This window comes from Salmo salar, chromosome 17 (genome assembly GCF_965601325.2).
Source record: "Salmo salar chromosome 17, fSalSal1, whole genome shotgun sequence".
Taxonomy (NCBI): domain Eukaryota; kingdom Metazoa; phylum Chordata; class Actinopteri; order Salmoniformes; family Salmonidae; genus Salmo; species Salmo salar.
Genome location: NC_138307.1, coordinates 70735967 through 70751765, shown reverse-complemented (window position 1 = coordinate 70751765; position 15799 = coordinate 70735967). Strand labels below are relative to the sequence as shown.

General features: G+C 45.4%; 1 protein-coding gene across 3 annotated transcripts in view; it reads left to right on the top strand.

The window, feature by feature from the left end:
• The window catches only part of LOC123723784 (ubiquitin-conjugating enzyme E2 H), a 35990-nt gene extending 21158 nt beyond the window's left edge, over positions 1 to 14832 (top strand). Inside the window, exons 2-7 of one of the 3 annotated variants that reach the window (XM_045700074.2) lie at positions 5865 to 5941; positions 8097 to 8168; positions 8374 to 8413; positions 9380 to 9432; positions 11310 to 11438; positions 11979 to 14832. In XM_045700074.2, the coding sequence (XP_045556030.1) occupies positions 5865 to 5941; positions 8097 to 8168; positions 8374 to 8413; positions 9380 to 9432; positions 11310 to 11438; positions 11979 to 12103 (496 nt within the window). In that variant the 3' untranslated portion in view covers positions 12104 to 14832. Of the gene's footprint in view, positions 1 to 5864; positions 5942 to 8093; positions 8169 to 8373; positions 8414 to 9379; positions 9433 to 11309; positions 11439 to 11978 lie in introns of all 3 variants that reach the window. The other 2 variants (XM_045700073.2, XM_045700077.2) reach the window with 2 other exon arrangements.
• The last annotated feature ends 967 nt before the right edge of the window (positions 14833 to 15799 follow it).

Genomic DNA, 15799 nt, shown 5'->3' with positions numbered 1-15799 from the left:
TCCAGGCTCTGTCACAGTGGTCTAAGACACTGCATCACAGTGCTAGCTGTGCCATTAGAGAGGCTGGCTTCCGGGTTAAGTGGGCATTGTGTCAAGAAGCAGTGCGGTTGGGTTGTGTTTCGGAGGACGCACGGCTCTCGACCTTCACCTCTCCCGTGTCCGTACGGGAGTTGCAGCCATGAGACAAGACTGTAACTACCAATTGGATACCACGAAATTGGGGAGATAAAGGGGTAAATATATATTTTGATATTTTTTTTTATTCTTTCAATCACCCACGTGGGTATATGCTCCTAAAAACCAATGAGATGGCACGTGGGTATATGCTCCTCAAAACCAATGAGATGGCACGTGGGTATATGCTCCTCAAAACCAATGAGATGGCACGTGGGTATATGCTCCTCAAAACCAATGAGATGGCACGTGGGTATATGCTCCTCAAAACCAATGAGATGGCACGTGGGTATATGCTCCTCAAAACCAATGAGATGGCACGTGGGTATATGCTCCTCAAAACCAATGAGATGGCACGTGGGTATATGCTCCTCAAAACCAATGAGATGGCACGTGGGTATATGCTCCTCAAAACCAATGAGATGGCACGTGGGTATATGCTCCTCAAAACCAATGAGATGGCACGTGGGTATATGCTCCTCAAAACCAATGAGATGGCACGTGGGTATATGCTCCTCAAAACCAATGAGATGGCACGTGGGTATATGCTCCTCAAAACCAATGAGATGGCACGTGGGTATATGCTCCTCAAAACCAATGAGATGGCACGTGGGTATATGCTCCTCAAAACCAATGAGATGGCACGTGGGTATATGCTCCTCAAAACCAATGAGATGGCACGTGGGTATATGCTCCTAAAAACCAATGAGATGGCACGTGGGTATATGCTCCTCAAAACCAATGAGATGGCACGTGGGTATATGCTCCTCAAAACCAATGAGATGGCACGTGGGTATATGCTCCTCAAAACCAATGAGATGGCACGTGGGTATATGCTCCTAAAAACCAATGAGATGGCACGTGGGTATATGCTCCTCAAAACCAATGAGATGGCACGTGGGTATATGCTCCTCAAAACCAATGAGATGGCACGTGGGTATATGCTCCTCAAAACCAATGAGATGGCACGTGGGTATATGCTCCTCAAAACCAATGAGATGGCACGTGGGTATATGCTCCTCAAAACCAATGAGATGGCACGTGGGTATATGCTCCTCAAAACCAATGAGATGGCACGTGGGTATATGCTCCTCAAAACCAATGAGATGGCACGTGGGTATATGCTCCTCAAAACCAATGAGATGGCACGTGGGTATATGCTCCTCAAAACCAATGAGATGGCACGTGGGTATATGCTCCTCAAAACCAATGAGATGGCACGTGGGTATATGCTCCTCAAAACCAATGAGATGGCACGTGGGTATATGCTCCTCAAAACCAATGAGATGGCACGTGGGTATATGCTCCTCAAAACCAATGAGATGGCACGTGGGTATATGCTCCTCAAAACCAATGAGATGGCACGTGGGTATATGCTCCTCAAAACCAATGAGATGGCACGTGGGTATATGCTCCTCAAAACCAATGAGATGGCACGTGGGTATATGCTCCTCAAAACCAATGAGATGGCACGTGGGTATATGCTCCTCAAAACCAATGAGATGGCACGTGGGTATATGCTCCTCAAAACCAATGAGATGGCACGTGGGTATATGCTCCTCAAAACCAATGAGATGGCACGTGGGTATATGCTCCTAAAAACCAATGAGATGGCACGTGGGTATATGCTCCTCAAAACCAATGAGATGGCACGTGGGTATATGCTCCTCAAAACCAATGAGATGGCACGTGGGTATATGCTCCTCAAAACCAATGAGATGGCACGTGGGTATATGCTCCTCAAAACCAATGAGATGGCACGTGGGTATATGCTCCTCAAAACCAATGAGATGGCACGTGGGTATAACAAAAACTATGAGGAGATGGGAGAGGCAGGACAAACAAAAGCAAGTTCTATTTTAGCGCCTGGCTACGCAGACACACATGAGCAGTGTGGCTGCAATGATTGAGTAACATGTATGTGTAGATGTATTTTGTGACGTGAGCGGTGTGGTCAGCATGTTAGCAGTTTCCGCGGTTTCCTTTGATGAAGTTAAATCAACTGATGTCTGTGTTGTATTAGACTCTGTCAAAGCCTTGTTTTGAAATTGTGTGATCCAAAATGGCTATCGGTTGCTACCCAACACACTACAATACTTCCTTTCTGAGAGCAACACTTCTTGTGATATGCTGGGGACTCACTCAATCTGCCCTTGCATGTTCTGCAGAGCTTAAAATAACCTTGAGTTTGATTTAACCCTTTGGGGGTGGGTCACTACTCCACTAATGGGATCCCAGCCTACTCTGTCAGGATCCACAGCCAGCTGCTGCTGTGTGTCAGAACATGATGGCTCTCTCTGTTTGAATCACTCTCTCTCTTTTTCTCCCTCTTCCTTTCTCTTTTGCTGCTTTTCCTTTCTCTTTTGCTGCTTTTCTCTTCTCTAGCCCCCGCTCTCACTTCTCTAGCCCCCCCGCTCTCACTTCTCTAGCCCCCTCGCTCTCACTTCTCTAGCCCCCTCGCTCTCACTTCTCTAGCCCCCTCGCTCTCACTTCTCTAGCCCCCTCGCTCTCACTTCTCTAGCCCCCCCGCTCTCACTTCTCTAGCCCCCCCGCTCTCACTTCTCTAGCCCCCCCGCTCTCACTTCTCTAGCCCCCCCGCTCTCACTTCTCTAGCCCCCTCGCTCTCACTTCTCTCGCCCCCTCGCTCTCACTTCTCTAGCCCCCTCGCTCTCACTTCTCTAGCCCCCTCGCTCTCACTTCTCTAGCCCCCCCGCTCTCACTTCTCTAGCCCCCTCGCTCTCACTTCTCTAGCATTCTCCCCCCCTCAGCCAGCAGTGGATAATCTCTCTGTGATGAATCTAGCTCTAATGTACTAGAGTGGGATGTAGACTAAAATCTCTGGATGATGTGAGATGGGATAACATGACCCCATGCTGTACTGAGTGGTAACGGGAGATGGGGGAGATAACATGACCCCATGCTGTACTGAGTGGTAACGGGAGATGGGGGGGGGGGATAACATGACCCCATGCTGTACTGAGTGGTAACGGGAGATGGGGGGGGGGATAACATGACCCCATGCTGTACTGAGTGGTAACGGGAGATGGGGGGGGGATAACATGACCCCATGCTGTACTGAGTGGTAACGGGAGATGGGGGAGATAACATGACCCCGTGCTGTACTGAGTGGTAACGGGAGAAAACATGACCCCGTGCTGTACTGAGTGGTAACGGGAGATAACATGACCCCGTGCGGTACTGAGTGGTAACGGGAGATAACATGACCCCGTGCTGTACTGAGTGGTAACGGGAGATAACATGACCCCGTGCTGTACTGGGTGGTAACGGGAGATAACATGACCCCGTGCTGTACTGGGTGGTAACGGGAGATAACATGACCCCGTGCTGTACTGGGTGGTAACGGGAGATAACATGACCCCGTGCTGTACTGGGTGGTAACGGGAGATAACATGACCCCGTGCTGTACTGGGTGGTAACGGGAGATAACATGACCCCGTGCTGTATTGGGTGGTAATGGGAGATGGGGGAGATAACATGACCCCGTGCTGTACTGGACAGATCTGCAGAGCTTGACTTATGGGGCGGCAGGTAGCCTAGTGGTTAGTGTTGGGCCAGTAAACGAAAGGTTGCTAGATCGAATCCCTGAGCTGACAAGGTAAAAATATGTCGTTTTGTCCCTGAACAAGGAAGTTAACCCACTGTTCCTAGGCCGTCATTGAAAATAAGAATTTGTTCTTAACTGCCTAGTTAAATAAAGGTTAAAAAAAAGTGTGTGTGTGTGCTGTAAACTGCTCCCAGCCCCCAGATGAGAACAGTAGCAGTGTGGTAAAAGGCCAGGTTGACAACAGTAGCAGTGTGGTAAAACCAGTTGTCTCTGGGTCTTACTGTCTTTTCCTGTCTGTACTGTATCATGTTGACTAGTGAGGGGGTGTGTGTGTTTTGAAAACTGGAGTCTGATCTGATGGCCCTGGTGTTTGGGCTCCCTTTCCTGGAGAATGGTGACACTAGAGATAATAAGAGGGGGTGGGAGTGCTATTATCTGTTTGAGTGGATGGGCAACACGTCTGGATCAGCAGAGGTGTGTGGGTGGCATGGTGCGCACGTGTGGATATGAAGGAAGCGTAATAATCCAGCTAATTGTTGACGCTGATTTCATAGACGTACTGACAGATCAGAGGGTAGTCGAGGAAGGGCTCCGTGGATTTTGTTCCCTTTGATTGGTTATCATTACCTCTTACAAGCTATTCTCATTGAGCGGGAGAGACGGAGGAGAGAGAGGTCTGGTTAGCTGACAATGATGCACACGCTTAAATGGGGGGGGGGGGGGTTGTGTTATGGTTATGGATGGTCAAATAGCTAGCTACAATGACAAGCTACCGAGCGGAGAATCGTAGGTGGCTCGTTTCAGCTAGTTCCATGTTGTTCTTGATATCATGTCTTGTATGTCACCTTTACGCTAATATGGCTAAAATTCTCTAGTTAGCAAACCAACTGTAACAAAGTGTTGGAGAGACAAAAAGTGCAAATTTTGCAGATGTATTTGTTTTCAATAAACAATGGAGACGAAATATTTATTTTATTTAACTAGGCAAGTTAGTTAAGAACAAATTCTTATTTACAATGACGGCCTAGGAACAGTGGGTTAACTGCCTTGTTCAGGTGCAGAACGACAGATGTTTACTTTGTCAGCTCAGGGATTCGATCCAGCAACCATTCGGTCCAACGCTCTAACCACTAGGCTGCCTGCTGGTTACTAGTCCAACGCTCTGACCACTAGGCTGCCTGCTGGTTACTAGTCCAACGCTCTGACCACTAGGCTGCCTGCTGGTTACTAGTCCAACGCTCTAACCACTAGGCTGCCTGCTGGTTACTAGTCCAACGCTCTGACCACTAGGCTACCTGCTGGTTACTAGTCCAACGCTCTAACCACTAGGCTGCCTGCTGGTTACTAGTCCAACGCTCTGACCACTAGGCTGCCTGCTAGTTACTAGTCCAACGCTCTAACCACTAGGCTGCCTGCTGGTTACTAGTCCAACGCTCTAACCACTAGGCTGCCTGCTGGTTACTAGTCCAACGCTCTAACCACTAGGCTGCCTGCTGGTTACTAGTCCAACGCTCTAACCACTAGGCTGCCTGCTGGTTACTAGTCCAACGCTCTGACCACTAGGCTGCCTGCTGGTTACTAGTCCAACGCTCTGACCACTAGGCTGCCTGCTGGTTACTAGTCCAACGCTCTGACCACTAGGCTGCCTGCTGGTTACTAGTCCAACGCTCTAACCACCAGGCTGCCTGCCGCCACAAATATGTTGTCAGCAAGCCGTCAGTTTTGGGCCATAGTTGCGCACGTGTCAGTTTTGGGCCATAGTTGCGCACGTGTCAGTTTTGGGCCATAGTTGCGCACGTGTCAGTTTTGGCCCATAGTTGCGCACGTGTCAGTTTTGGCCCATAGTTGTGCACGTGTCAGTTTTGTTGCTAAACGACCAACCCGTTTATAGTGTTCTCTCCTCTACTCCCTTGTGAGGAAGCTTGTGGTGACATTCCACAGAGAAGGCGTTTCCCCATCAGCAGGTGCATTATCATATTAATGAGTTGGAACATTTGTGTGACCCAAAACAAAGAGAAATGACAGATTGTATTATTTATTTAGCTGCAGCCACCTCCGCTAGCATTTCAGGTTGTTTTGTCATTCAAATCCAGTGTCCATTTATCCTTAACCTCCTCCAACACAGCATTGAGAGCAAGCACGAAGTCACGATCCTCAGCGGACTCAATGAATTTGTAGTGAAGTTTTATGGACAACAAGGAAGTAAGTCTTATATTATGGAAATGTTTCTGTCCTATTTACCTATTAACTGCCTTCTGTTCAAGATGCCATTTTGAAGTCCTGCCCCTAATCAAATAACTTCAGACATTCTCCATCGTTAAAGTGATCGCCTAGTTCATTAACATTAATCCCGAACTAAACCACTTTGTGGTCTGAAAGCTTCTGACAAACGTTGACTTTGAAGTGAAAAACCACTATCACAGGTTTCAAGTATTTGTTCATGTCATGAATCACTATCATGTCTGAAGTTTACTCATAAGAGTACCACAACAGAGATTCAGTTGATGGTCCTGTTGGACTGAAGCCCTCAGGTCAGCTACCACAGGAATGTCCGCCTCCTGGTCTGAATGCTGAGTGAAGTTTGAGGGCAGTGTGTAAAATGGATTGGAACGTGGCCTGTACAGAAGGTGTAGGTGGAGATGCTTCTCACCATGTTTTTCACAACGTCTGTAGCACCAAACCCTCCCCTGATTGCACAACAATAAAGAGAGGAAGTTTGTGTGTGGTTATGATGCAGACAACAGCATTCTGGGAAATGACTCTTTGGAGTGTGTACACTAGTGTGTGTGTGTGTGTGCGTGTGTGCGTGTGCTGTCCCGTTCCAGTTCGGCACGACCCTCTGGTTCCCCACCAGGTATTCTGGTAGTTCATGACACACACACAAGCCCTCTCCATTGGGACCCAGTCATGGGATATCTTTATATTATGGAGATTGATCTGGAAGTAAAGAGCTCTTCGCTGCCTATGGCTAAAATACATTACTGTGTAGACTCAAAGGAAAATCAACGCCCGCTCATTTTACCTCCACGCTGGCTGTTGATGTCAGTGGTATAGAGAAGACTGTTCCTCTGACTGTCTGTCAGTGGTGTAGAGAAGACTGTTGATGTCAGTGGTGTAGAGAAGACTGTTGATGTCAGTGCTGTAGAGAAGACTGTTGATGTCAGTGGTGTAGAGAAGACTGTTGATGTCAGTGCTGTAGAGAAGACTGTTGATGTCAGTGCTGTAGAGAAGACTGTTGATGTCAGTGGTGTAGAGAAGACTGTTGATGTCAGTGGTGTAGAGAAGACTGTTGATGTCAGTGGTGTAGAGAAGACTGTTGATGTCAGTGGTGTAGAGAAGACTGTTCCTCTGACTGTCTGTCAGTGGCGTAGAGAAGACTGTTGATGTCTGTGGCGTAGAGAAGACTGTTGATGTCTGTGGCGTAGAGAAGACTGCTCCTCTGACCATTGTGAAGGGCTACAGCCTTGCAGTGTCAAGTCCATAGGGTTTCTATGGTTCAGTCTCTCTGCTGTAATCCCTGTACTCATATTAAGTATCTCACTCAGTGATGTCATTAGTATATAAGCCTACCAGACCTGGGTTGAGGTACTATTTCAGATCTTACTTTCACATGCATTCAAAGTATTCACATATCTTATATTTGAAAAGACAAGTTGTTGAATATTTTAATGTATTTGGAAATACACTTGGAAAGTAGTTGATATACTAAAATACACTCGCATGTATTTGAAAATGCTGTCAACTATTATTTTTTATTTTTTTTACAAATAACCATTAAAATACTCAAAAGTACTTGTTTTGGGCTGTGCATTTGAAAATACTCAAATACAACGTTTTTTTACAAAATTTTAAATACCAGATATTGTGAACCTAGGACTGAATCCTACATGTCTATGTACATGCATGGAGAAAAGGCACCGCACATCGCAATCTATGTTCCTAGTGTGGTTTATTGGTGAAAATGTTGGTCACCAATCAACCACATGGCAGCATAGGTCTAGATTGCGACCTGCAGAGTCTCGTAGGTCTAGATTGCGACCTGCAGAGTCTCGTAGGTCTAGATTGCGACCTGCAGAGTCTCGTAGGTCTAGATTGCGACCTGCAGGGTCTCGTAGGTCTCGATTGTGACCTGCAGGGTCTCGTAGGTCTCGATTGCGACCTGCAGGGTCTCGTAGGTCTCGATTGCGACCTGCAGGGTCTCGTAGGTCTCGATTGCGACCTGCAGGGTCTCTAATTCTACTTTTTACCATTTTGATGTCCAGTAGCTGCTCAAAGACACTGGATGTGCATATGTAATCTTTTCTTGTAGCATGTCTGTTATCTCCCTTCTCTCTCTGTGTCTCCTCCCATCCAGCAGCGTATGAGGGGGGCGTATGGAAGGTGCGAGTAGATCTACCGGACAAATACCCTTTCAAATCCCCATCAATAGGTAGGGGGAAGGCATTGAGCCGGTGGGGGTTCATTTCTCAGTTGACACACACACAAAAAATATATAGATATGTGTTGTTATTGTCACAAACACGGGATAGGTGCAGTTTTACAGGGTCAGCCATTGTAGTACGGCTCCCTCTTACTAGAAGTAACCCGTAACATCTATACTTGACTTGCGTATTGTTTTTCTCTTTCGCTTGCAGGATTCATGAATAAAATCTTCCATCCCAACATCGATGAAGCGTAAGTTGATCACGACTTCTGATTTCAAAGGAACACTGAAATAGTAGAGGGTGCTCTCTCATGAGACTCATCACCTTGTCTTGTGTTGCTGGAACCAATGGCAGCAGGGAGCTTTTCTAACCACATCCATCTTAAACCACCAGCTCTGACCTTAACCCTGACCTTAACCCTGGCCGCCCTGACCTTAACCCTGGCCGCCCTGACCTTAACCCTGGCCGCCCTGACCTTAACCCTGGCTCTGCTCTGACCTTAACCCTGGCCGCCCTGACCTTAACCCTGGCCGCCCTGACCTTAACCCTGGCCGCCCTGACCTTAACCCTGGCCGCCCTGACCTTAACCCTGGCCGCCCTGACCTTAACCCTGGCTCTGCTCTGACCTTAACCCTGGCTCTGCTCTGACCTTAACCCTGGCTCTGCTCTGACCTTAACCCTGGCCCTGCTCTGACCTTAACCCTGGCCCTGCTCTGACCTTAACCCTGGCCCTGACCTTAACCCTGGCTCTGCTCTGACCTTAACCCTGGCCCTGACCTTTTGACCCTAACCCGTAAATAAGAACGAATAGCTAATGAGCTTGCGCAAGCGTCTAGTGATGACCCCACCTGCATACCCATCTCTAAGGTCCTGTAGCGTAATATAATTCAATTTCATTGAATTTCCATTCAAGGACATCAATGGGTTGTTTGGCTTGTCTCCCAGATCAAATGGTGAGAGGGGTCATTGGAGGATCTAAAGCACAGAACAACAGTCTGATCCTCTACGTTAACTGACCATAATAATCTGACGTGAATACAAAACATCAAAACAGTCATGATGAAAACACTGCCTCGAGCATTTCAGTGGGTCATTTTTAAAGAATGTATTCCCCTCTGCCACCAACGTCACTTTGGGGCGCTCCTCATGTTGTGTAGAGAGGAAGTGTCTAAGAGAGCCTCCTCCTTAACCCCCTCTCTTCTCCTCTCATCTCCAGGTCAGGAACAGTGTGTTTAGATGTCATCAACCAGACGTGGACAGCCCTTTACGGTGAGTGGGGTGGCTCAGAGCTTGGATGTTTTGGAGGTGTGTGTGTATGTTTGTCTATGCGTATGTGAGACACGGGCACATGGGCCACGGCTCCCCTGTCCAGTGTAAAACAAAACAAAACCATGACCGCTGGCGTCACTGGAGAAACAAGTGTAAAAAGTGTTGGTTGTGGCTTCATGTAGGAGCGCAGCGCGGTCAGTTCTCCTGTAATCCTCTTACTGGTGCTAGAAGGCTAACAAGGTAATACCCTGAGCCAGCAAAGTCAGAAAACAGACAGCCTAGCTGCTTCTCCTGACACTAATAATAAACAACTCTTCAGCTGAGAGAACAAAACCGCACTGGTTGTCTGTCTGTCCCCCCTTCATATCGCAATGAATTCCTCAGTAATAATGACCAGTTTCTCAGTCTGCTGGTTTTTTCACCCCATCTTTGTACTTGACTGATGAATTAAGGTCACTAATTAGTAAGGAACTCCCCTCACCTGGTTGTGTAGGTCTTAACTGAAAGGAGAAACCAAAAACCAGCAGACACTGCCCCCCCCCCCACCCCCCGCTCGACAAGGTTAAGACAGCAACACACTGGTGTAAATGACCTTGTGATTATCCACAACAGATGTTTCATTAGCCTTCACTATTTACTTTCACTGAGTTTTCACATTTACCCATACGGGACGCCAAACATTGCTGACCTCTGCACTTATAGAAACTGAAGGTTTTAATCAATATGGAACAGAATGGATTTGTTATCAGAAGATTATTGAAGTTCTGAAGCCTCCTGGTTCATTCCACGCAGGGTTCGTTCTGTGTGTTTTGGACCGCGGCTTTGTTGTTCGAGATGAGTCACTCAAGTTGATGAGCTAATATGTTTGATTTGGCTATTGTGGGCTTTGTGTGGACTTCCAGCAGTGTAATGGACTTTGAGAGCTCTAACAAATTAGATTTCCAGAACTGTAGTGGAGGGCTTGGGACAAAAACAAGCCAATCAATGAAGCATTGTCTACTCTAGGCCTAGGTCCTGATTGTGGGTAGGGAACATACACTGGGTTACAGTCAGTCTACAGTTTTACCCAGTAATGTATTTTCTCGTCATATTTGTACTTAAGCGATAGTGACACCCAGTCAATGTATATAAACCCTGGATTGCTGATGCTGTGTATTGGCCATTGAGAGGCTTTGAAGCCACCGGTCAGCCATATTGGCACTCCCCAGTAGGAGCAGTCCTCCATAAGAATGAGTGGAATTCTACAGTATTTATATTAAATGTTTCAAGGACAACATTACATGTATTTAAGTATTTTGTTGTTGTCGTGGGGACAATTAATATTAATAATCTAAAAAATATATATACTTTAAGTGAAAAATTATATATTTTTATTATGTTTAGCTCACATAATATAATTAAGTCTGTAATAATAGAGTAAATGTGGTAAAAACAAATGTAGACATTAAAAAATGCATTTCTATCTTCCAATGGTGGGGGAGTTCCAAGATGGAGGTGTGATGGCTTCAAAACAGCACCCCCTAGGGGTCATCTAGTGTGTAAATATAAATCATTGCACCCAGTAGACATCTGCAGCATTGCCCATTTTCCGTTGAGTGCTAATTTTCTTGCAGAGACAAAGCAAGGCCTGCAACCATATGTCTAGTGGAAGGTCCTTCCTCTGGCAGGATGATTTTTATTTTATTTTTACATAAAGCCCAATCCTAAAATGATTGGATAGGTGTAAGCAAGGGTTCTATTACAAAACCATCACCTATCCAGTTATGTCAGAATTATATATATTTTTTTTTAAAGAATGCTTTAATTGTTCTTTGTGCCCTGTTTTATCGATAACATTCTGTTCTGTCTCTCGCTGCCTCTCTCGTCCACTCCCACAGATCTCACCAATATCTTTGAGTCGTTCCTGCCTCAGCTGCTGGCATACCCCAACCCCATCGACCCGCTGAACGGAGACGCAGCCGCCATGTACCTCCACCGACCAGAGGAGTACAAACAGAAAATCAAAGGTACGCTTCTCTCCCTACGCCTTGATTAACAAACAGAAAATCAAAGGTACACTTCTCTCCCTACGCCTTGATTAACAAACAGAAAATCAAAGGTACACTTCTCTCCCTACGCCTTGATTAACAAACAGAAAATCAAAGGTACACTTCTCTCCCTACGCCTTGCTTTCTCAGTGTTGTCTGTCTCAAGGGAATTCAAAGTGCAGATGTTCATTTCAAACGTCGCGTAATGGGTCCATGTAGAATCAGGAGGCTCACTAATGAAATTAATACTGTTGGTCAATAATCTACTTTGACAGCAGCTACATTTTTGTTATGTTTGTGCATTATTTTTATTATTACTATTTGATCATGTGAAGTAGATACCCCTGCCTTTAGCCATAGTCTACCCTTTTGTTCAGATTTGATATAGTAAAGTGTGTCTTGTCTGTCACTCCTGGCTGATGCTTTGTTCCCCGTTTAAAGCGCCTGTCTGCTCCCTGGCTCGGAGCTCTTAGCCAACGAGGTTGAGTCATACTGACCCTGCTGCCTTGCTCTCCACAGAGTACATCCAGAAATATGCAACAGAGGAGGCTCTCAAGGAGCAGGAGGAGGGCCAGGGCGACTCCTCATCGGAAAGCTCCATGTCGGATTTCTCTGAAGACGAAGCCCAGGATATGGAGTTGTAGTGATGGGAGACAACTCCCCTTTAAAACCACAGACTGTATGATTTCCTAACCATGAGAAAGCAGACATCATATTCATATAAGTTGATTTTTTTAATAATATTATTATTATTATTATTATTATTATTATTATTATTATTATTATTGCTAAAACAAGGATTTTTGTGGATATCAAGCCTCGGCGTATATCACACACCACCCGCTTTGTGTTTTTGCCATGTCCCAGTCGCTTTCTCCTCCTTCAATCCCTGTAAAGGTGCGTTGGACTTAGCGGTAGCAGTCCCCACATTCCACCGGTAGTTGGAATGTCCCCTTTGACCCGGTGACCTTCGGCCTTACCCTCACTGCACCAACTACCGGACAAAATGGAGACTAGCTCTATAGGCTGGGCTGAGTGGGAGGTGGGCACCAGGGGATTTCCCTTCTCTTTATCTCATGAATGTGTTGAAGAGGAACTAGAGAGTTAGGTCATATTCATGGTCATGGCAATTATGGTCCAGGTCTTCAGCCGAATTCGTACCTGTCTGGATTTGATTTTTGTTTGAATGGTAAAGTTGGATTTGAATTGGATACATCACCCTGCCGGCGTTGGCTGTCGACTTGTCCTGCTAGACAGGTGATTGGGTATTTTAAAGTAATATGAAAGAGGGGAATTGCAGCTTCAATATCTATTTTCTTTCACCAATGTTGTTTTTCTAGTGTTCATTTGTGCTTTTCATTTGGCTGGGGTTAGGAGCTGCCTATGGTGTGTGTGTGTGTGTGTGGCAGCACCTAGCTTGTACAGTGATACTTCACCTTTCTCATTAGAGCCTTATGAACCGAGCCAGCGCGTCAATCAAAGCGCTTACATCTCTCTGAGCCTGTCCGAGCTGGTGTGGCTGTCAGACTACCTGTACCCCTTTAGAAAAGTACATCACTTCCTGGAACGCCATAGGTATTATGTATCCACTGAAGTTTGTTAGGGGTCAATAATGCCCAGAATGAGGGATTGAACGCTGATGTGTTGGAAAGTGAGGTAGAAGTGGCCGACCTTACCTCACCGGCCACAGCACAGACGCCCAACAAATTCTCCTCCGCTCTGTTTTTGTAAAAAAGTTACAGGAGCGTAGAAAAAAATTGCAAGAAGCATTTTTGTAAAAAAAGAAAAGCACAAGGTTTTATTTCCTACAAACTCCTCCCTCCTAGATGATTTGGACCTTGTTTATTTTGGTGGCAAAGACAGGATTTTTTTGGTGGGGGGGACATCATTCTGTACAGTTTGGGCATGATCCAGAAGTGACGTTGTGTTGGTCTGTATTGCGCTAGGCTAGTGTAGGGCTCAGCTAAAGTAGTACTGCTTGTGTGGCTACTGTCTGAAGTATTGAGTTGCGTTGTGTACAAGGCTTAGTGATTTACCTGGGTTACCCTTCACTCTTAGATGGGGGAAAATGCAGGGGGGATATCTGCAGGTCTTTTTTTGCTAACATTGTTGAAATGACCAACTTTGCCTATTGCTCGCGCTAAACTATGATATGTGTTTTTGACTTGATGTAGCGATAGTTAGTTTACTGGGCGGTGTCTTCAACTAAAGATATGGGTATATTTCAGAGTTAGCTTGTTTCAGGCAATTGATAAGTAAAACAACAATAGCTGATTTTAAGTTTGAAGGTAATGTCCATTGTAGGGTTTACATCAGATATTCCATGGATCTATACCTGCTGGTACCCTTCAGAGATGTACAGATCAACGTGAGAGTGATTCCAGACAATGGCAATGAATTGACTGGTGGAGAAACTAGACTGAATGTATGATAGTCTGTGCAAAACAAAAGCATTGGGCCTGTTGAAAGTATCAGACACTGCGCAGTGTGATCAAGGCCACATTGGGATAGAGTTTGGATGGGAGACCACGTTTTTCTTTGTTTTTAATTTCGGTGTTCCCTAAAAGCTTGACTGTTCAAGGCTCCTGGATAAAGATGGTCAAATATGGATTGGGTTCCAATCAGGAAAGTGGGTTTGGGGTTCCCATGTTTCCTCACAGTCCAAATGGAGCCTGTAAAAACTGAATGATGTCACAAGGATACGCAGCAGAGTACCTTGCAATTGGCTTCTGCCGTTTCCTGAGCTGCCTATATTTATTCACTCTATATTGAAACCTTCGCTTTTCTTTCTCGTTTTTAATCAAATCATTTACGGGCACCGCTGTTAAAACAAAGGTGTATGTACTTAGGCTTCAGCCAAATTGTGTCATGCTGAAGAGAATTACAACTTGAATTTTTTTTCTATTTTAAGTATTCAGTTTGGATTGAATTATATATTTTTTTATTTCTTTTTTTTCACATTTATGCAGTATTGTACCAAAGTGAAAAATAAGTCCCATCAGAATAAGTGGAGAAAGGCAATGGAGGCCATTTTGTGTTTTGGACACTTGCGTAGGGGAGCAAATGTGATATTTCGGTATTTTTAAAGAGAGTGCTCTTGTGTTGTCCTTGTTATAACTATGGTTTTGGTTTTCAAGCAGAAGTGTCGATGTTCCCACAAACGATCCAAAGACGACATGTACTCAGCTGTGGTCTGTTGCTATGGTAAACATTTTGTTTTCTTTCACTCCTTTTTATTCCCCCCAAACTAATTCAATGATGAGAGGACTATTTCTAACCTTTGTTTTTCTGTTTGTTTTTAATTCCCAAGTCGAGGACTCAATGACTCTTACAATCCAAAAATCTCCAATAAACATGTGTGCTTCTGTTGCAACTTTGATTTGAAATTATTTTTGAAAAGATTGTGAAAGGTTTCACTACTTGATTAGATTTTTAGTCCCTCGCTCTCTTAAATACATTAGACCATAGGTGTACCAATGTGAGATCTAATTTCCCCCAACACACTATCAACACTGACCCAATGTGAGATCTAATTTCCCCCAACACACTATCAACACTGACCCAAGTCAACCTGTTCCAAGTAATATCGAGGTGGGAGGGGGCCAAACCAATTACTGTAGTAAAGGTTAGTGTTACTAAGAGATGGTGGTACATAGCCACACACACAATCTCTCTCACACTCACACACCCCCAGTCCTGTTTCGTGACGTCACCCCTGACCCCTGTGTTGACTGTACTGTACCTCTCCCATGCACTTGTCTTGCATGCATCTGGTGTGGAGGGGCTCGACTCATCATGTGCACCTCACGTTCTGTCTTTGTGCTTCTCCAGAGTGGAACGCACCACACTCAGACACAGTCCTACTGCTTTCACTACAGGGGACATTGGGCACACAGCATGGAAAATTGCTTAACAAAAAAACATTATAGGAACTGTATTTGGTACCTGTCTACTACTTGAAAGTCAAGGGTGTTTTTTTATTTATTTTTATCTGTCCTTGGTCTTATGTGAATTTCAGTCCTCCTCCCTCATCCCCTCTCTCTCTTCTACATTTTCTCCTCTCCGTTTACTCTGCATTGTGAAGTGGGCATGCTTGTCACAAGACAGACGCTCTCTATCAGAGGAGGCTGCTGGGAGGAGCTTAAGGAGGATGGGCTCATTGTAATGGCTGGAATGGAATAAATGGAACTGTATCGAACACATGGAAACCACAACTCTGTTCCATTTCTAACATTCCAGGCATTACAATGAGCCCATCCTCCTATATCTCCTCCCGGCAGCCTCCTCTGCTCTCTGTCTACAGGATTATAACCTCATAAATAGTTGTGTATAAATAAACT